The following is a 21,571-nucleotide window of genomic DNA, read 5'->3' as shown; positions in this document are numbered from 1 at the left end:
TGAGGAGTGGGTTGAGATGCACGGGGTAGTTTTATTGTGCTGCTGATCAATTCATTGCTTGGGAGTTGGGATCAGTCTGGATGGGCTAGTTATACTTGGATCTTACTTGACATATTTTTAACACCTCGAGCTTTAAGACAGCTACAGAAATATGCTTCCTTGTAAAGCATGTGCCAACATGATCATTAGTATTTTAGTATATTTAAAACACATTGTAATAGAACATACATACATATACATATAAAAACTGGCAAAAATAAGAGGCATAATTTTCCTGCGGTGCATTATACAGTGGAAGCTGTAGAGCAGATAGGACCCAGGGCTGGACAACAAGGTGTTACAAATGCCTTTCTCTATTGCTATCAACGTCACAACTACACAGTTAGTGAATTATGCATCAGATTTTTGCCAGCAAGTAGGTACCAGGAATGCTGCTTAAACCAAGCTATTGTTTAATGGCTTTTTCTTACCATTAGAATTAGGTGATTCCTTTTTCTTTGGAGATATCTTTATATAATCTCCTCCCATGTGTGCATGAGGGTGAATGTGTTTCATGTGGTGCGAATCAAAAGCAAAAACCTTGAGAGCTGTAAAAAGAAAAATACTATGCAAATCACTTCCATTACAATCTAACATAATTTACAGTTAGGTTAATAAATGTGACATCAGATTGCATAATTATTGTGAATTTTAAAAATATATCATTGTGCCAAATATTTCAAGGAGAAATGCTATTAATAGGGTACATGTTGTTTTAAACCTCTAGACTTTGTTATTCTAATGCATACATTTTTCTCTCATACCTTTTATTCTTTCCATGAAAAATATGGTCTTTTATTTACTTTGCATTAAATTAGGCACTGAAAAGAATAATGTGGGTTACTTTAAGAAGAGCTATTGCTTTATTAAAAATTCATTTCTGAAAGGGACCACAAATCACAATTATAAAAAGCAAAGGATAAAATCCTCCATTGAATAGAAACATTCGAAAAAGCCAAGTTTTGAAAAGTGAATATCTCACAGTGATCATTCCCTGGTACGAAATGCACATTGCACCATGATATAATGATGTGTGCTGCCAACAAACAAAACAAAACCAAACAAACAATCATTGCCCCTCAGGATAAAAACTACATTAGAGGACACTGAGCTCTTTACTCAGTTCATTATAGTGCAGAGTTTCAATCACCACAGTGGGGAAAAAGAAGTGAATCAGGCCTTAAAGAAAAATCTAAAACTTGACTGATGGACTAGAATCACTAAACTAGACCATCTGCATTGCTTATAGTGCAGCACACAAAAACAATATGAGCTCTTCAATAGACCAGCTGTCAGAAAATGTTTATCAGGATGTAAGAAATAGTTCTCGTGGCTGAAGTTTTGGATAGCTTGTAGTTAACGAAGCTGCACCATGAAATGCAATGAAGAATGAGACATTATTGTGGGCCTGGTCTCGAAAATAAGTGTGTGGGAAACACATAGGCATTGTGGGTAAGATATTCATAGTACTGAGTAGTAATGGGAAAACTTCAAAAGGTTTAGAGCTTGGGTTCAGTTTGGATAAGCACCTATATATTCAGATTCTCAAACAAAACTTTGCCAGAAAATGACTGAAATTTTCAAAGCTCTCCATTAGGTCTCTGTATTAGCATCTGCTCTCTTTAGGGTGTGTCATAAACAGATAGCTAAGGGTTAATGTTCTTTTACCTGTAAAGGGTTAACACAGGGAACCAAACACCTGACCAGAGGACCAATCAGGAAACAAAACTTTTTCAAATCTGGGTAGAGGGAAGTTTTGGGTGTGAGGTTTTTTTTTCTTTGTCTTGGGTCTGTGCCCTCTCAGCTCTGAGAGTGATTTTTCTATCTCCAGGCTTTCTAATCTTCTGTTTCCAAGTTGTAAGTACAAGGATAGTAAGACAATAGGTTTATATTTTTTTTTTGTATTTACATGTGTGTAGTTGCTGGAATGTGTTAAATTGTATTCTTTTTGGATAAGACTGTTTATTCCTTTTTTTTCTTTAAGCAATTGACCCTGTATATTGTCACCTTAATACAGAGACTATTTTATGACTTTTTCTTTCTTTTTTATATAAAGCTTTCTTTTTAAAACTTGTTGGAGTTTTTCTTTAGTGGGGACTCCAGGGAATTGAGTCTGCAGCTCACCAGGGGATTAGTGGGAGGAAGAAATCAGGGGGAAAAATCTCTTTGTGTTAGATTTACTAAGCCTGACTTTGCATACCCTCTGGGTGAGGGGGGAGAGAGGTTAGATCTCTCGGTGCTTGTGTTTCAAGGACTTGAAGCAGGGAGGGTGGAATCCCTTTGTTTAGATTCACAAAGCTTGCTTCTGTATATCTCTCCGGGAACCCAGGGAGGGAACACCTGGAGGGGAGGAGGGGGAAGGGAAATGGTTTATTCCCCTTTGTTGTGAGACTCAAGGAATCTGAGTCTTGGGGTCCCCCAGGGAAGGTTTTGGGGAGACCACAGTGAGCTAGGCACTGTATAATTCCTGGCTGGTGGCAGCAATTACCAGGTCCAAGCTGGTAACTAAGCTTGGAGGTTTTCATGCTAACACCCATATTTTGGATGCTAAGGTCCAAATCTGGGAAGAAATGTTATGACAGGGTGTGGCCTAGGAAACTGCTCCCACAGTCTGCCATACAACTGGGTCCATCTGTGCTACAAATTACAAATGCAACAGGCTCTCTGGAGCTTATGAGACAGTGGTTCATTCTACGTTCTCTCCCTCATTTCATCTGACAACAGCAAATCTCACTGAAGTGAAAGAAGGAAAAGGATCTGTTCTTCCTTAGAAACTGAGGCAAGTTTTTTCTCAGTATCGTGGTGCATTTTGGGGAGTGATCTGTAAATGGCAAGATTGATGTGACCAGGGGAGGGAATATTGGATTTTACTACACCAGATCTGGAAACTGGGTCAATCAGAGGATATATGAGTTACTCTGGAAGCAGGAAAGCAGACTGGTTGCTCACAACCAAAAGGGGAAACAACAATGTAGTCTTAGGATAGAGTCTAAAAAGGGCGCAGCACGAGCCTTACTCTGCTCCCACTGAAGCCTATAGTAACACTGTTATCTTCACTGCATGCCTGACTTAAGTGAGAGGAGATAGGCCAAAGCTGAGCACTTTTAAAATGCAACTCTTAGTGTCTTCCTAAGACCACAATACAGAAGACAAGCAACTTATACATGGAGGGAGATAGTGGGAAGTCAAGCTGAGATCTTTCCCAATATCCTTATCTGAACTTTCTTGAAATTCAAAACACAGCTGTGCCATCACCAACAAAGGGCTAGGCCTTCAAGGCACAGGCTAGTTCAAAGTTTATTTACATTGCTTTTACTGAATCAAAAATAAAACAAAACGTGGCTTGTAGAGTTCTGCTAGCAACTCTAATGTTTATTCTGTTGGCATTTTTAATGCATCTGTTCAAGAAGTACAATGATTTGCTAAATGCAGTGTGATGATTGCCACTTTGGTCATGAGTGAACTTTGAACTGGAAAGCAGGACCCTCTACATCATCCCTCTAAGAACCAAGCTAGATCCTCAGCTGGTCTTACCTTCATTGAAGTCAATATAGTTAGTTTACATCAGCCGAGCGTCTGGCCCAAACTCTGTAGGTGTTTTTTGTTGCTCATTCAAACTTTTAAACCCCCAAATCTGTAGGTTTTACATAACACTACTTTAATCTCAACAATTTATACTGAAAAAACTTCACAGTGTAATTCACATCTAAAGTATCACTTACATTCATTTTCTTTTTCTTACCCATTTCACTTGCATTAACATCTAGCTGTGTTGTCTTTTTGAAGTTCTGTGACATGAGCAGCGTTGCCTGTTCTGCAGCATGCATCAGCTTAGTGAGACTTGTTCTCCTGTTATCTGTAGGGAGTGCTTCCCAAACTGTAATTTTATCCTTTTGAACAAAATTGTTCACGGTGTTAACAAAAACCTGTCAGTATAAAAATATTTTTAAGCACAAAAACCTTATGCTATTTATAAAAGAAAAAAAATACAATAATAAGGCTCAAGCCACTTACATTAATAGTCACATCAGTAAGTGCTTCCTTGTCAGAAATTGTGTTATTCATGGTACTTAGTGATGAGTAAGATACAGCTAATGCTTCCACATATGAAATCATATCTACAGGTGAAAGTTGTCCCACAGTGTTCCTACTGATTTCTTGTAGGAAAGCCAAGGGTTCTTTTATAGTCCTAAACTGAAAGAAACAGGAAATCAGTATACTTAGGAGATTCCACTGGCAATTCAACCAGCAAAGCAACCACTGATGACTTTTGGGGAATATAAAAGATTTGCACAAATGATGAGGAAATAAATTAATGATTTCTGTGAATTTGTGAATAAGGACCGGTTTCTACACACAAACAGGGGCACAGCAGGTCAGCAGGTCTACTTATGGAGCTACTCCAATGGAGTAGGCAAGCCAGAATTTGACCAGGCAAATAGACATCATAAAAGTATAATACATATCCAGCATACCATCAATTTATTTTGACCAGTACAACTCAGTTTTATTTAGCATAATGCTCCATTATGTACTAGTAAACGTTTTGTTGCATATTTTGTAAAAATAATTAAATCTTAGTAGTATGGCAACTTACCTACAGCCTCTTCTGTTAAATCTTTGCTGAGAGATGGAAACAGATGGCCAGTTTTTTTAAAAAGCACACAGATTACCAATATTCTATTGCAATCTTTATCTTCACTGCTAAGGGTTGAAAACTATTAAATAACTTCCCTACTGAAAATATTAATAGAAAGTAATTAGATGGAAATGTTTGTACAAAAATGTTTATATTAGTAATAGGCTGGGAAGATTGAGATCTGGATCTGTATTAGGGTTAGGCTAGGGTTCAGAATTCAGTGCCATGGCTGAGTCAGAGAAGGGTTTCAGATTTTCTGGCACCGAAATCCAAGGAGATTTCATCCCTAAATAGTAGACAAATAATGAGATCATCCAATTTGGTGAGATTCCTGTGATCTCAAAGGTGAATATCCCATGAGATAGTGCTCTCATGAGATCTGGACTTTATCTTTGGCTGCATTCTAATGGAACTGGAAAACAGGCCTCTTTCTGTTTTTGATCTAACTCAGAATCAAAATTACAGGGGTAGGTTCAGATCCAAGGGCTCAAATTTAAAGCCTTCATTTTTCTTCAAAATTTAGATTCAAGGTTTTGATCCAACCCTAGTTTAAATACAGGTTTAAAAACAGACAGTTATTCGGTTTTAAGTTCAGATGTTGTACTTATCCCGTCTTCTCTACTTAAATTTACAGTAAGCGTGTTAATATAATGTATACCTTAACATTGAAGAAATCAAACCTCTTATGTTAAAAGACTGGGTTCTTTTAAATCTGATCACTGAGGCAAACTCCTTGAGATAAAAAGCAAACACGCACAGTGGTGATTCACTTAGTCAAATCAGAAACCAATAGTCTTGTGGACTCACCAGTTTATTTAATTTGCTGTTTGAAATTTATGCTTCTGGGGAAAAATCTGGCTCCCCAATTCTTTCACTTGCAGCCTAACACATGATGTTTTGAAAGAGAGAAAAATATTGGTACCCAAGTGTATTATTGCTCTATTTTATATTTTGTCACTTGCCTTCGCTGCCTCTATAAATTATCTTTCTAGGTTTCATTCAGAACAAACAAATAGCTGCACATAATTAAATGTAGAAAGGTGTAATTTCAAGAACTTGCCATTCAGAAACTGTTGAGTGATTACCACACTTCTGAATTCTATGCACAACATGATTTAGTTCACTGGAGATACAAACAAAACAAAGCTTGCAGGCAAACTAACACTGTGATTCAAATACATAACCATTTCAGATAAGCTGGAAGTATTAAAAAGACTTCTATATATATGCTTGCATTCATCGATATCTTCAGCCATTTGTTAAAAGTGCCTCAATAGATATAATTGAAATAAGTTTTAAAAGAGAAACAATCAAAGAATTTGCAAATTAATCTATAAACCATTGCTACTTACTTCAGCTACAGTTTGAGTAATATTTTCAGGTATACAGTCATTATGTAACTTGCACTTTGCCTTTGGATTTTCTGTAGAAATTAAAAAGAAGACTAATCAATTACAGTAATAGTTCTTGTATAAGAAAACCCAAATCTCTACAGTATTTGAAACTTGCATATACATATGGATCATTCACAAGCATAAACTATTAGAACCTGACCTCACTTACTGGGTTTACACTGGTATAAAGGCATCAAGTCACATTTTCTGCTGGTTTAAATGGGAGCAGCTCCATTTACTTCAGTGGAGTTTTGCTAATTTACACCAGCAGAGAATTTGACCCACTGACTCACTGTTTACACTGGTATGAGTGAGAGAAGAAATCAGGCTTATGCAGCTTAGAATACACATCAGCGTAATATCAGGTTGGGTCTTCAGATTTCATCACATTGTTCAGTACAAATACATTTCTAAGAGCACATCTCAATGATATTCTTAGAAAATATAGGTGTGAGTGCCTTGCCTTTTTCTCATGTCTGGCTGATTAATCTAACTGAAGATAAAGAGACACTGGTGGGTTTCTCAGAAGATGTAGTTCTATAATAACACATAAACCTTTATAATATCATTTACCTTGGCAGGAAGTGCCATCATTTGGCTTAAACTGTAATTTTCCTGTGGATGGTTGATAACCTTCCTTACAGGAGCAGTTATATCCTCCATCCACATTTTCACATTTCGCATGATCTCCACAGGCAACGGTTACTGCTTCACTGCACTCATCTATATCTGCAAATATCGTGAGAAATTGAATTTTTTATTAAGTATTTAAAGACTAACACCTTGCTGCCTTGTTGATAAGTTATGCATATAGCAATTTCACATCAACATTTCACAAAATACTATTAAAGAAAAAAATAGCAAAAAGCTAAAAAAGCCAAATTAAAGGCAAACACATCTGCTAATTATATCACTTAGGGTTTGGAACAATAAAGCACAATTAAGCATCTTTTTAATATTAAAAATATTCTTCAGTGAGAGACTGCTGATTTTTTGCACAGCTGTAACAACTCTATGTTCACTGAAAAAACCTTCTATTTGTACATATAGGGTATTTTTCATGTTTCAAAAGTGAGTTTAAAAGTTAATTCAATATCAAAATACTAGACTATGTATGATAAAATCACCTGAAATCTCATTTTTCTACATATTATACTAAAATAGATTGTACTACCTTATTATTGAGTTAGAAAAGAGAGAGGAAACTGGTTTACACAGCCTTTTGATTTAAAATCAATGCTTTATTATTTTAGTATTTAAAGGATCAATTTGCCTGTCTGGTTAATCTAATATTTAAGTCAAATACTCTTCAAAGTGCTTGACTTGTCTATTTTATCCACATTTAAACTTAATTTCCCTAAAATTGATGATGACTTCCTAATTACTTTGGGTAGGTAAGTTCAGTAATTCAGTTGACTGAGTGAGAGTGGGTCTAAGAATTAAACTGATGAATTGTGGGAAGGAAATCTGTGAATTGATGGATTTGGAAAGGCAGGGCAGAAACTGATTTGATGGATGGGAAAGAGGGTCTTACATTATATCGACTGACTGGGGATAGCGACCAAATAATTCAATTGATACATTGAGTCTTGGAACTATACTGAGTAATTGTGAGCAGTGGGGTAGAGGTCTGAGAAATTACGTACTGGGGAGGAGGGAAGAACTGAACAGTCTGGAAAGAGGAAGGACCGAAAAAAGAATTGATTAATTTGTAGAAAGAAGCCAATACATGTATAGATTTAGAAGAGGAGGGGCTGAGAATTGAATTGAATGATTGTGGAGGTGGAAAACAGAACTGATGTTCTGGGAAAGGGGGCAAAATTAAACTGGTGAATTGGGGATAACTGAATACATTGGGTAAAGGTTGGGGGGAAAAACAACTGGTGATCTTCTTGTGGGATGGTGCAAACACTTATGAATCGATGGAGGGGCTCATGCTGATAAAAGTGGCTTAAGAGAGAACAAGTGGAGAATGGATCGGGGGGGGGACTACAAAATAGTCTTTTAGTTTTGAAGAACTGATAAATTATGTTCTATTAAATTATCAACAGATGATGCCCACCAAAAGCAGAGGCCTTTTGTGTATTCTTCAAATGACTTTATGTATCTTTTGCCTCCCTTCCTGAACTCAGACAAGTAAAATCTTTTTCTCTCCCTCTATTCTCATTGTTCTACTTCCTCTGTTCTTCTAATATTTCTTTTTTATTGTATTATCCTCTCCCTAACTTCCTCTCCTCCTTTAGATTAGAGAGTGGATTTCTGGTGACACTGATTTTGCGATGAAGAGAATGTGTGAGGCAAAAATGGGTAAGAAAAAGAAGAATGAATGGATTCGGCACAGAAAGGGGAGAGTACAGATTAGGAGGAATGGGACTACATTTATCAAAAGTAGATGTTAGGCTTTGTGGACTAGAGAGAGAAGGGAGAAATTTAGGGACTAAAGGAGAATGGGAGAGATTTGGAATTGGAAGGAGGAGAGGAAGTTAGGGAGAGGATAATACAATAAAAAAGAAATATTAGAAGAACAGAGGAAGTAGAACAATGAGAATAGAGGGAGAGAAAAAGATTTTACTTGTCTGAGTTCAGGAAGGGAGGCAAAAGATACATAAAGTCATTTGAAGAATACACAAAAGGCCTCTGCTTTTGGTGGGCATCATCTGTTGATAATTTAATAGAACATAATTTGCCAATGACAAGCATGTCTGGTTAAAAAAGGTCAGATAAATGCTTTAAAAAATCTTATGTGCACAGAATTGTACATGGCATTTGAACATTTAATGGAGGAGTCTAAGAACCATCTCACCCTACTTTTTTTTATTGCTTTGTCTGTAGTTCCCCGCAGCCTCCTATCTTCTACTGGTTTAGACTGAGGCCTTCCTAGACAATTACAGCTTGCCATAATCAACTGGAAGGCATTAAGAGGTATCTTGAAAGATCAAGTGTGAGGCTAAGTTGCTGACATCTGTATTATATCGATAATTTGTTTTGATACTTAATTAACTAATATTGAGTCATTTGATTTCAGCATATGGGGTTTTGCATTATTTCTATCTGAATGGTTTTTATGACCGGCTTGCTGAGGTGGCAACCATGTCAAATCTCAGGGGATTGATAAAAGTGAGAAAACAAAAAGAGAAGTACCATGTGAGATATTGCTACACAAAGGATAAATCATAATCAAATGCTGCTGTTTGAAGGCATGGGGCCAAAGACACTAGTCCTGGCACTTAAATAATCCATTCACATCAATTAATTGTATGGCTCTTTTTTGGAGCATGTAAATGTCACTCAGGGTCCCACTATGTGACTCTTGATGCATTTGGAATAAATTGAAGTGCCAAGGGTGAGGAAACAATGACAACACTAGTCTGCATAATGGCTCCACAGATGAGCCTCATCTCCAGGGATTTTCTTGGCCTTCTCAGCTATGTAGAGAAGGATGTGCAAGTCCTAACAAGATCTCCAGCATGCAGCTCACTGTGAAATATCAATAAATGACAAACTTCACAACAACCTGAAATGCCTGATTTGAATGTGTGCTAAAATAATCTATTAATAGTTTGATTTATAACAACATTTATAACGTTGGTATTAAAAATCAATAGATGACTAATAGCAACCTTCCTTTCCTAAAAACTATACCTCCTAGAGATGTGCATAAATAATTGAACATATTCGAGATTATCATTGCTAAGTATCAGGTTGCTATGTCACTTACCATTACAAAAGTTTTTCAAGGTTATTATACTTATCTTGCAACATATGATAATTTGTTTTTCATAAACCCAAATCATGTATTTGTCATTATTAGGTATTTATACAAATTACCTTTCTTTTCATACTGTTGTCACATATTAATTGTAATGGAGACCTTAATGAGGAGGCAGGATTATCAAAACAGAAGTGGAAGCTCATGGACGTGACAGGCAACAAAGATGCTAAGGACATACAAAACGACTGAGGAGTATACACAAATAGTTTATTTGCAGCTGAGTTGTCTATACAGAATGAATTTATATGAATCTTAGCTAATGCAGTGTTTGTGGAGAAAATATTTACTGGAGTAGATAATTAAAGGTACTGATCACCTTCACATTCTCTTTAAATCAATATGATTTGCAGGTGCCATCAACAATTTTACAACCATTTCAAGGTAGTTGCATGTTGCTTTTAAGTAGTTTAACAGTGTTAGTTTAAGTTTTCTTCTGTATTTGTTGCAGGGATTTGGGTTTTTTTGGGGGTCATTCTATTTTAGAGGAATATGCAACTTTAGACCACACAGGAGACAACAGCTTGTCAATTCTTTTAGAAAGTGATCCACTTCCACTTGAGGTTTGTAGCTAGGAGCCCATTCCTTCTCCCATTATCTACAATAGGAGCAAGTTTGGGCCCCAAAAGCCCAGTCTTATAACTCTAACTCACATGAGTAGTCTTTAGTGAGAAGATTCATGAGTGATGGTTGAAGGACTGGGCCCTTTAATGAGAAGGCCATTTGCCATGGCTCAGCAAGAAACCCTGCCTTTCAGACAATATTCAAAATAAACCCTGGAACTGAGCTTTAAAGCCTTTATAATAGCTCTGATCAGAAAGAAATAGTAAAGCAAAATCCCCCAAAATAACACTACCAACATCATTTAACTAGTCTGAAAAGAGATGTATAACTTTTTATTATATTTCTGCTATTTGGTTACTGCTCATTTACTACAGCAGGCAAGATAATTCCAATTAATATAAAGGTAGTGAGAATGCTTGTTATGTTCAGTCTTGCCAATTATGGGATCATAGCTATATTTCTTTGATTCTTCATCAGCCAGTCAAGACAGCTTGATGTCTACATTATAAATGATGCTTGTTAGCAGCTTGCAGGGTATTGAAAAGTCCACAGGTAAAGGACTAAATGTTCCTTTTGGGGGTTTTGCACTGTGGAGGGAAGCAATGTACACAAACTGGATTCCAAATTGTCCTAAGAAGGGCATATGCAAACAGATAACAGCTATGTGGCATAATACCATATCCCCACACAAATGGCCCTCCAAAGTGCTATGAGGGAGAAAGGGTGAATGGCCAATCAGCTGGGGGAAAAGTCAGGACCCGAATGCAGTAGCGCATGTTTGGAAGAATAGTGCAACTTCTTCCAGAAATTGTGATGCAGAGATGTCAAATTCATTCTGGACAGAAACAAATTCTATTTTTGACCCCTTGGGCTGGGGTTACAATTTAGGGCTCCATTCCCCTTTGACCCACAGCAGAACTAATATACAAAGATCAAGGGTAGAAAATGGCTTTTATGTAGTAAATAAGCTTATAATTATTATTTAAACTTATATTAAGCATCAGAAAGTGGGAAAATATCCTCACCATCAGGACCAACACTATTTCTACTCTTCCATTCTCTATTCTCCTCTCTCAGTTTCTCTGTCCCATGTCTTTGTGACTCTCCTCCTTTCTTCCCTCTGTTTTTCCTTCTCTACAGCAATCTCCAGTTTTTCTTCTCCCTGTGAGTGTTATCATCAGCCCCTTCGCTAATCTATTTAATATAATGATCAGCCATGAAAAACTTACCGACATGTAAAGTGTCATCATTAGATATTAGAGTTAACAGTCCAATTAGATTAATGGGGGAGGAGGGGAAACTGCCATCTCCCAGAACCAGTGTTTCAGGCTCTCTTTAGACCCGGAAGACAACATTGGTTATCCTTGCTTCACATTTGAAAGGTTAACATGACATCTCAGAGGGATAGAAACTTTTTGTTTGTTTGTTTAAAGAAAGCTTAGATTGTGCAAATTCAGAATGTGTCTTGGGACCACATAAATCAGCAAGTGGGCTGGTAGCACTGTCCTAGCGCAAATTAAGCAACTCTGAGTTGTACAGCATAGCCAACACTACTAGATTCCTATTATAATACTGGGGTCCACTCCAGACATATGGCACTGCCTGCCACCTAGGTACTCCGCTAGGGTGCTATTGTCTGTATGTAGAAGACATGTCTGAGACCTCTCCCACTGTAGCAGATCCATGGGTTACAACGTAATCCTCTATGGCTTCCTTGATAAACTGCAAAACTGACTTTATTTATTTTGTACCTGTATTTAATGGGATAATATGCCAATCAATGACCACTAGAGGATGACAGTAGAATGTCTGCACTCTGAACAGCAGGGAAAAAAAGTTTATTATTAATTTATAATACCTTAGGCATGGATCAGGACACCATTGTGCTAGGTAGCGTTCAATCACAGAACAAAGAGATGGTCCTTGCCCATCTAGATACTTACAATCTAGGATATGTTTGCTTTGAAATCAGGGACTTCAGCACGTTTAGGCATATCCAAGTTAGCTTGGATCTAGCTAATTCGAATAATAATAGTGAAGCTGCAACAGCACAGATTAGCCTCTTGAGTACATAGCTAGCTAGACCCATGCTAGCTCAGATATGTCTGCACGTGCTTTAGTCATACCTATGGCTGCAGTGTAGACATAATCTTAGTACAAGAAAAGGGACGACAGGTGGATATAGACAGACAAGCATAATAATAAAAAGTAATCTCTCTCAACTGGCAAAAAAGTAAAGCAAAACTAGGAACATTCAAGTGAAACAACTTTGAAGACAAGACTTCTGAAGCTTATAGTAAAAATCAAGACATCTAGAAACAGGTAATTTTTACAGCTCATTGCGTTCACAGCATGAAGCCCAGATAACTTGAGAAAAGATTCACAGCAACTTAGTAAAAGGGAAACATGATATCAGGATGTGAGGAACATCAATGGAAGTTTGACTAGATCACTCTCTAGCCTAATATGCAACTCTTTTGCTTATATTTGGAATGGTAAGAAAAGACAGAGATTGTCAGGACTGTCAAGCTTTAGAGAGCGATATCTGGAACTAGATATAATCAGCCCAAAGATGATATACCTGTGTAAAAAGGCAGTGGATTTATTGCTTGTTTTCCCATTCCCCAAAGAGTATCACAGCACACAAAGAAAATTACCAAAGGATTGAAAAAAGAGAAATAGTTACAATTCTTCCAATGAAGGGTAAGGACTGCACAATTGTTCAGAAATAATATTTTCCCAGAGAATATTTCTGTTTTGTAATCCTAAATGTGATCCATTAAACTGCTATGCAGGCAGAAACCGAAGGACTGCACAGAATGCAGGTAGCTACTCATCCTACTCACTACCTTAAACCAGAACTGAAAAGAAGAATTAGTGAGAGATGAAGGGAATTTTGGAATATTGGCCAGAGTCTGGTGCTGAGGTGTAATTAAACTGAACGTGGCTGGGACAAACCCTAAAGGCCATTCTGCTGGTCCAGGATCAGTGGATTGCCTTGAATTCTGACCAAATCCCATCTGACCCCTGCCAGGCCCATTGTGTTGGCAGATCCAGGAGAAGGTGGTATGAGGTAGAAAGAATGTGGGCCACCATTTGGCCTTAGATCTATATTCCTATATAAAGCTAGCACATTCAGGTTAAATCCTGAAGTTCTCTTGAGTTCAATGGGACTTTTGTTGAGTAAAGATACTAGGAAGCAGTCTTTTGTTATTGAGACCTAGGGGCTTGAACCGGAATACCAGATCTGTGAATTGTGGGAAGCCCTCATCCAAATTGCACAGATCAGGGCACCTGAATTTCTTTTACTGGATTTCTCTAACTAACAATAGGCACAAGAAATAAATGACAATTTAAAACTACCTGGATGACATTATAGTAACTTACCCACACAAAAGGTTCCATCATTAGTTACAAACTTCTCTTGACCACTGCTCGATCTGAAACCAGTTGCACACATGCAGTAATAACTCCCCACAGTATTGGTACAGTTAGCGTTTTCTCCACAAGGTTGTGTAGCATTTTCGCATTCGTTATCATCTGTCAGGAGACAAATTACATAAAAATAATTTTCATTTGCCAGTTTAACAAAATAATGGTTTAATCTGGACCCCAGTATTTTTTTATTTATAGATGTTAAGACTAACATGCTGATTCTTTGTTTAACACTGGCCTCACCAATGCCAAGGACTTAATCATTCTCAAAGCCACATAGGTATCCAAAGTAAAACTTTCCGCTACATATATCTGATGAAGTGGGTATTCACCCATGAAAGCTTATGCTCCAATATGTCTGTTAGTCTATAAGGTGCCACAGGACTCTTTGTCGCTTTTTACAAAGTAAAACCAGCTCTGTATTAGAGGAGAACAGAAACACATGTACTAAACTAATGTTCTAGCTGGGATCCCCACTTCCAAATCACATATCAGGTCAAAGACGCTCATGTTTGGATGATCTCCAAATAGAGACCCCTGGTGTGATGTCCTGGATCTCAAACCCGGGCCTGAGAGTGCCCAGACAGCTGTCGCATTTTCATCTCCACCCAATGTCTCCTGAAGCCTGGTGGGTTGAGGAGTTAGTATGACTACAGCCTCAGCCGAGGCACCACCCGCAGAAGCCTGGATTGAAGGATCGCCAAACTCCACATAAGCCAGAAGGAGGCATAGGAAGTTGTCTGAGCAACTAGGTGATTCCCTGTTGCTGCTGCATTGGATCCTGCTTGTGCCTGCTTCCTTCATTCTGCACCCAACCGTGTTCCTGATTCCTTCTTTGCTCCTGGCTTCCTCCTGCCTTTGTTCCTGCTCACCACTGTGCTCCTGCTCTGTGCCTGATCCTTGCCTCTCTTCCAGTTCCTGTCATTTTGCCTCACTTCTGACCATTAGTTACCAGTCCCAGCTCTAACTCTGGGCTTTGGTAATTGGCAGTTGACTCTAGTGCTGAACCTTGACTCTGTCTGCTGACCTGGACACCTGCTGCACCCTCTAGACCTGACTTCTGCTCTGACCTTCAGACAATTTTCCCAGTCCTTAACATGTGGATGGTGTCCCAAGATCCACACATGGAGGATGGGCCATGGACAGGTGCACAGATATACACTATATTGTTCTCCACTTCCATCCTTCTAGAGATTTTTTGGAAAAGAATGCATTATTTTTGCTATGGAGCCTCCTCTCCTTAGGATCCTTGGGGCAGCTAATGCCAAAGAGAAGAGGGCTTCTGCCAGAGGCAAGAATTCTGACCTAGATAACCTTAATCTCCCACAAATTTTGGGGGATTCACCAACTATAAAAGAAGGTCCAGTGGTATATTTCAGAAGGAGGCCAACCCATGCTCTCAATGGAACAACAGGGAAATAACTTCATAAGGGTATCTTTCTGAAGATTACCTCTCTAGACACCTTTCCTGTGGATTTTATCATGGGGGAGAGGGAGGAGAAGAGGAATGATCCAACTGATTTGGTAAAACATACTAAGAAGCCATAGACTAGTGCATTAGTCAAGTGAATCAATACACACAATACAACTATTTCCGCTACATTCTTCCATACACATTGCATTCTGGATGTTCTATACAATTAAATAATCATCTGACCAACTTTAGGAAACACTGCAAAACCTTCATCTTCAGTAAAGTCTATTCACATAGTAAGAATGACACAACACCGATACCTCCATCCATTCAAATGTTCCCTCCCAAAAGCCCCACACAGAATCCTGAAGCAAAAGAAATAAATTAACCTACCAAGAGCTCCCAGGAACCAAAAAATACTGCAGAGATTTTAATTCTAAGGGTACGTCTGCACTACCCACCGGATCGGCATGTAGCAATCGATCTATCGGGGATCGATTTATTGTGTGTAGTGTAGATGCGATAAGTCGATCCCCAATCACTCTCCCGTCCACTGCTGAACTCCAGCAGTGTGAGAGGCGGAAGCAAAGTTGACGGGGGAGCTGTGGCCATCGATCCAGCACCGCAAGGATATGAAATAAGTAATTTTAATTCGATCTAAGATATGTCGACTTTAGCTACGCTATTCTCGTAGCTGAAGTTGCGTATCTTAGGCCTGGTCTACACTACGCGTTTATACTGATTTTAGCAGCGTTAAACCGATTTAACGCTGCACCCATCCACACAACGAGGCCCTTTATGTCGATATAAAGGGCTCTTTAAACTGGTCTTGGTACTCCTCCCTGACGAGAGAAGTAGCGCTGAAATCGGTATTACCATATCGGATTAGGGTTAGTGTGACCGCAAATCGACGGTATTGGCCTCCGGGCGATATCCCATACTGCACCACTGTAACCGCTCTGGAATGCAATCTGAACTCAGATGCACTGGCCAGGTAGACAGGAAAAGCCCTGCAAACTTTTGAATTGCATTTCCTGTTTTCCCAGTGTGGAGCTCTGATCAGCACGGGTGGAGATGCAGTCCCAAATACAAAAAGAACTCCAGCATGGACAGTACAGGAGATACTGGATCTGATCGCTGTATGGGGAGACAAATCTGTTCTATCTGATCTCCGTTACAGAAGAAGAAATGCCAAAGCACTTGAAAAAAATCTCCAGGTTATGATACAGAGTCCACAGCACAGTGCTGTGTGACAAGCGTAACGGAAAGCCAAAGAATCAGATGAACGCTCATGGTGGAAGAGAGGGGGGACTGAGGACTCCAGCTATCTCACAGTCCCCGCAGTCTCCGAAAAGCATTTGCATTCTTGGCTGACCTCCCAATGCCAGTAGGGTCAAACACATTGTCCGGGGTGGTTCAGGGTATATCTCGTCAATTTACTCCCTCTCTCTCCCCATGAAAGAAAAGGGGAAAAAATAGTTTCTTGATTTTTTTTTCAATGTCACTGTATGTCTACTGCATGCTGCCAGTAGATGTGGTGCTGGGGCACTGAACAGCAGCATCCTCTCCCCTCCCTTCCCCGATGGCAGACGGTACAGTGCAGTAGGATTGGTAGCCGTCCTCGTCATCATCCTGTGAGTGCTCCTGGCTGGCCTCAGGTGAGGTCGGCCGGGGACGCCTGGGTAAAAATAGGAATGACTCCCAGTTATTCCCGGCAGATGGTACAGAACGGCTTGTAACCATCCTCATCATAGCAACTGGGGACTGAACTCCATCAGCCCCCCACTTTCATGTCTAAAGAAAAGATTCTGTACTGCCTGGACTATCATAGCAGCTGGAGGCTGCCTCCCTCTCATTTTATCTCACTAAAAAGTCAGTGTTTCTTATTCCTGCATTCTTTATTACTTCGTCACACAAATGGGGGGACCCAGCAATGGTAGCCCAGAAGGGTTGGGAGAGGAGGGAAGCAACGGGTGGGGTTGTTGCAGGGGCACCCCCTAGAATGGCATGCAGCTCATCATTTCTGTGGGATCTGTGCTTTCTGGTTCTCTGATATACTGGTTCTCTAGTACACTTGCCCCATATTCTAGGCAGGACTGACTCTATTTTTAGATACAACATAAAAGAGGGAATGACCTGGGGGGTCATGCCCATTTCTGTCTTTGCGCCCCCGGCCGACCTCAGCGAAGGTCAGCCAGGAGCACCCATGACAGCAGCAGACGGTACAGAACGACTGTCACCGTCTCTGCTACCTTGCAAAGGCAAATGAATGCTGCTGTGTAGCGCTGCAGTACCGCCTCTGTCAGCAGCATCCAGTATACATACGGTGACAGTGACAAAAGGCAAAACAGGTTCCATGGTTGCCATGCTATGACATCTGCCAGGGCAATCCAGGGAAAAAGGGCGCAAAATGATTGTCTGCCGTTGCTTTCACGGAGGAAGGAATGAGTGACGACATTTACCCAGAATCACCCGCGACACTGTTTTTGCACCATCATGCATTGGGATCTCAACCCAGAATTCCAATGGGTGGGGGAGACTGCGGGAACTATGGGATAGCTACAGGATAGCTACCCACAGTGCAACGCTCCAGAAATCGATGCTAGCCTTGGTACATGGACACACACCACCAAATTATTGTGCTTTGTGTGGCCGCGTGCACTCGACTTTATATAATCTGTTTTACAAAACCGGTTTATGTAAAATTGGAATAATTCTGTAGTGTAGACATACCCTTAGATCAATTCCCTCCCCCCCAGTGTAGTCTAGGCCTAAGAGAGGGAGGCCCTGGCTATTCCCATGAAGTCCACTAGGGACTTTGGTCTTATTTTTTTGTATGGAAGATGCTCAGAGTCTATAGTGATGGGTAGCAGTATAAAACCCTAAGATATAACTTAATTTCAGAAGGATAATTATATTAAGTGGCATGTAGCAGGGGAGAAAAAATGAGGGCAAGTGTCGCAAATAAGGTGTTTTCAGACACAGGAGCAAGACTGTGCCAGCAGATAAAGAAGATACTAGTGTGTCAAATTTGTTGAGAGTGGCAACATTTGTAACGATATAGCAGGAACAAATTTCTGTCTCATAACTTATTCTGGACCTCTGGAATAGACCTGGCACAGGGGCCTTTTCAGATGTAAAGTTAATAGGAAGCCCTTTCACTACATGTGATTTAACACACCTTTCAGTTAATTCACAGCGCAAATGCCAACTCAGGAACATGAAAAGGATTTACAACATTCTCCAGAGGACTTTGGGTCAATGTTAATAAATGGATTACACTCATTATAACTAATATTGTAATTTAATTTAATAAGGAATCCAAGTGTAAAAGCAATTTGCTGATGTATGTTAATGATATTTATTTTATGGCTTTAGCAGCTGTACTTCTGAGAAAACAATAGAGAAGGGTGTGTGATTTGGCTCTCACTTACAGAACACTGGTTTACACCCAAATTAACTTCAGTGAAGTAATGGAATTACATTGGGAAAAAACTGGTGTAAATGAGATCAGAATCAGAGCCAGAAACTAATAATTTAAGATACGAGTACTTCATGGTCTGTGGCATGCTTCTCACTCCAATGACAAGCATGCTAGAATATATGCCATAGAAAACTTTAACCTTCAGGCTGTTTTCCTTTAGAACTCACCCTCTTAGGCCATGGCTACACTAGAGAGTTGCAGTGCTGGTGAGGGGGTTACAGCACTGCAACTTAGGATGTGGCCACACTTGCAAAGCACGGCCAGCGCTGCAACTCCCTGGTTGCAGCGCTGGCTGTACACCCGGTCGAGCCTTGGGTGTAGCGATTCCAGCGCTGGTGATCCAGCGCTGGTCAGCAAGTGTGGACCCCACCAGCGCTTTTATTGACCTCCGGGTTATAAGGAGGTATCCCAGAATTCCTGTCCACAACAAACCGGAAGAAAGGGAGTGCTCGGAGTTCAGCCAAACTGCTTATTTAAAAAACAAACACAGCTCCTGTTTGCTGAGCGAGCGGGGCAGGCAGAGGAATTACTTTGGAATGTTCACAGCTGTTTGCTTGAAGAGAGAAACAGCACTCTCACACGGCAGAGGGGGAGGGGGAAGTCCATGTTGAGCAGATGCTTATCTGGTCTGACAGCTATTTAGGAGTACATAATTTGCATTTAGTGAATGAGAGAGGGGTGGGCGAAGGGGTCAGAACTTTTAAAATGATTGAAGGTAGGCACTGTGTGTCTTCCAGTCCTTAGAACTTGCAAGGCAGGGAGCTGAGAACAGTGTCAACTCCAAAAATCCATTCTCTCTGTCTCCTCCACACTCCCTGTCATATTCCACCCTACCCCCCTCTTTTGAAAAGCACGTTGCAGCCACTTGAATGCTGGGATAGCTGCCCACAATGCACCACTCCCAACAGCGCTGCAAATGCTGCAAATGTGGCCACATTGCAGCGCTGGTAGCTGTCAGTGTGGCCATACTGCAGCGCTGGCCCTACACAGCTGTACGAACACAGTTGTAACTACCAGCGCTGCAGAACTGTAAGTGTAGCCATGGCCTTAGGGACAGTGAGTGTGACGATGGAATTGCATTTTGTGTGTGTGTTTGGTGATCTTGCTCAGAACGGCCTATTATTGTGATGCATACTATCCATTAGAACCCTAGACTTTCAGCTGAAAAATCAGTGTGGCTATGAGTGTGTTGGGGCAGGCAATGCCATGATTTCTAGAAAATAAGACATGCTGGTTTTGGAAAATGTGGGATGAAAGCCTTAGAAGAACAGAAGTGGGTTAGAAAACTGACTACATGGAGATTTACTCAAGGCCAGGAGGAAATAAAGCTGAATAGACAGTCATAGAATTCTGTGAGTGGAAAAAACAAAAACTCCTGCCTGTGTTTTCTTGTGTCTTGGACATAAGAGCTGCAATCCTGAAAGCCTGGCTGTATTACAGCTCTCAAGTGGCCCAAAGAACACTCTCAAGCAGTATAAACTGACTCATACAGTGGACACCATTAAAATCTTTACAGTTTTGCCTAATTAACTTTCCCGTGGTATTGGCGGCATTCCATATATTTAGGGAGCTCATAAATATTTTAATAGTAATCATTGTATATTAGAAGGATCTCCTGTTCTGGGAACTTTTTCAGATAAGTGCTCCTGCTGCCCCCCCACTTTCCTGAGAGGAAACAAGTCTCTTTTTTTACACCCTACAAGCCTGGCTTGTTTTCATTCATCTGGCCTGATTAGCTAATGAGAACAGAATTTTAGGCTGCTTACACACAGGCATCGCAGGAACTCCTTACAAGGAAGATTATGAAAGCTAACTTCCCAGGTCACTTAACGTCAGGTTTACATGGATACAACTCCATATACATCAATGGTTCTAATCCTGATTTGCTCCCGTGTCACAGACAGCAGAATCGGGACTGATCTATGTATAATTTCATTCTGCAATGTCTAGGAGGGTCCTAATAACTGTGTACAAATATTTGAAGTATTCAGTACCAAGGAAAAAGAGAAACTATTTAGTATTGAATCTACAAGTGCTGACGTGATGCACAGCAGGAAGCAAATGGCCAGGGCCTGCTCTAGGCACCAGCAAACCAAACACATGCTTGGGGCAGCACATTTTCAAGGGTGGCATTCTGGCTCTCTTTTTTTTTTTGGCTTCCAGCAGCAAAACCCTAGAGCCAGCCCTGGAAGCAGCAGCGCGTCGTGCATGGGGGAGCACCCTGGGGCCGCTGCGGTTCGTGCCGCGGGGGAGCAGCGCCGCACCTTGTGGCTGGGCCGGGCAGGATTCTAGCGGGGAACCCTCAGGCTGGGGGCTGCCCCCCAGCACTGCAGCCAGCACTAGACGAAACATCCTGAGCCTCCCAGGGACTGTGGCAGGGCGGCCAGAAGCAGCAGCAGCAGTGGGGCCATAGAGGGCGGGGCACTGCCATGCTGGGCCCGTGTCCCACTCTCTGGGGCTCCACTCCCTTTGGGGTTACCCTGCCCCAGCTCCTCCGCCCCCTGCTGGGGCAGTCCCCCGGCTCTGTCCTCCCAGATCCCGGCCGGTCCTGGAGGCAGGAGTTCCAGCTGGAGCGACCCTGGGCTGAGGCGTGGCCTGGGAGCCATGCTGCTTACCTCGACCCTGCCAGCACCGGCCTGGCTGGAGGCAAGGGGGGAGTGGGCAGAGTCCGCACTTGGTGGGGGGGGAGGAGCCCAAGGCTGGGGTAGCAGGGGATGTGGGTGTGGGGGGGAGAGAGAGCCCAGCACTTGGATGGTAGGGGGAATCGGTGGGGTGGGGTGGAGAGCCCAGTGCTGGGGCGACAGGGGGTGTGGTGGGGGGGGAGAGAGTGTCC

At 40.9% G+C, this 21,571-nt stretch overlaps 1 protein-coding gene across 3 annotated transcripts in view; it reads right to left on the bottom strand.

The window, feature by feature from the left end:
• The window catches only part of ADGRL4 (adhesion G protein-coupled receptor L4), a 99,737-nt gene that overhangs the window by 30,773 nt on the left and 47,393 nt on the right, over positions 1-21,571 (bottom strand). For all 3 annotated transcript variants that reach the window (XM_030573022.1, XM_030573020.1, XM_030573021.1), the window contains 6 exons: positions 13,793-13,945; positions 6,646-6,801; positions 6,031-6,101; positions 4,054-4,233; positions 3,782-3,965; positions 471-587 (listed from right to left, as the gene is read on the bottom strand). In XM_030573022.1, coding sequence (XP_030428882.1) covers positions 471-587; positions 3,782-3,965; positions 4,054-4,233; positions 6,031-6,101; positions 6,646-6,801; positions 13,793-13,945 — 861 coding nt within the window. The remainder of the gene's footprint in view (positions 1-470; positions 588-3,781; positions 3,966-4,053; positions 4,234-6,030; positions 6,102-6,645; positions 6,802-13,792; positions 13,946-21,571) is intronic.

This window comes from Gopherus evgoodei, chromosome 8 (assembly GCF_007399415.2).
Source record: "Gopherus evgoodei ecotype Sinaloan lineage chromosome 8, rGopEvg1_v1.p, whole genome shotgun sequence".
Lineage (NCBI taxonomy): Eukaryota > Metazoa > Chordata > Testudines > Testudinidae > Gopherus > Gopherus evgoodei.
This window is presented reverse-complemented; position numbering and strand designations above follow the sequence as displayed.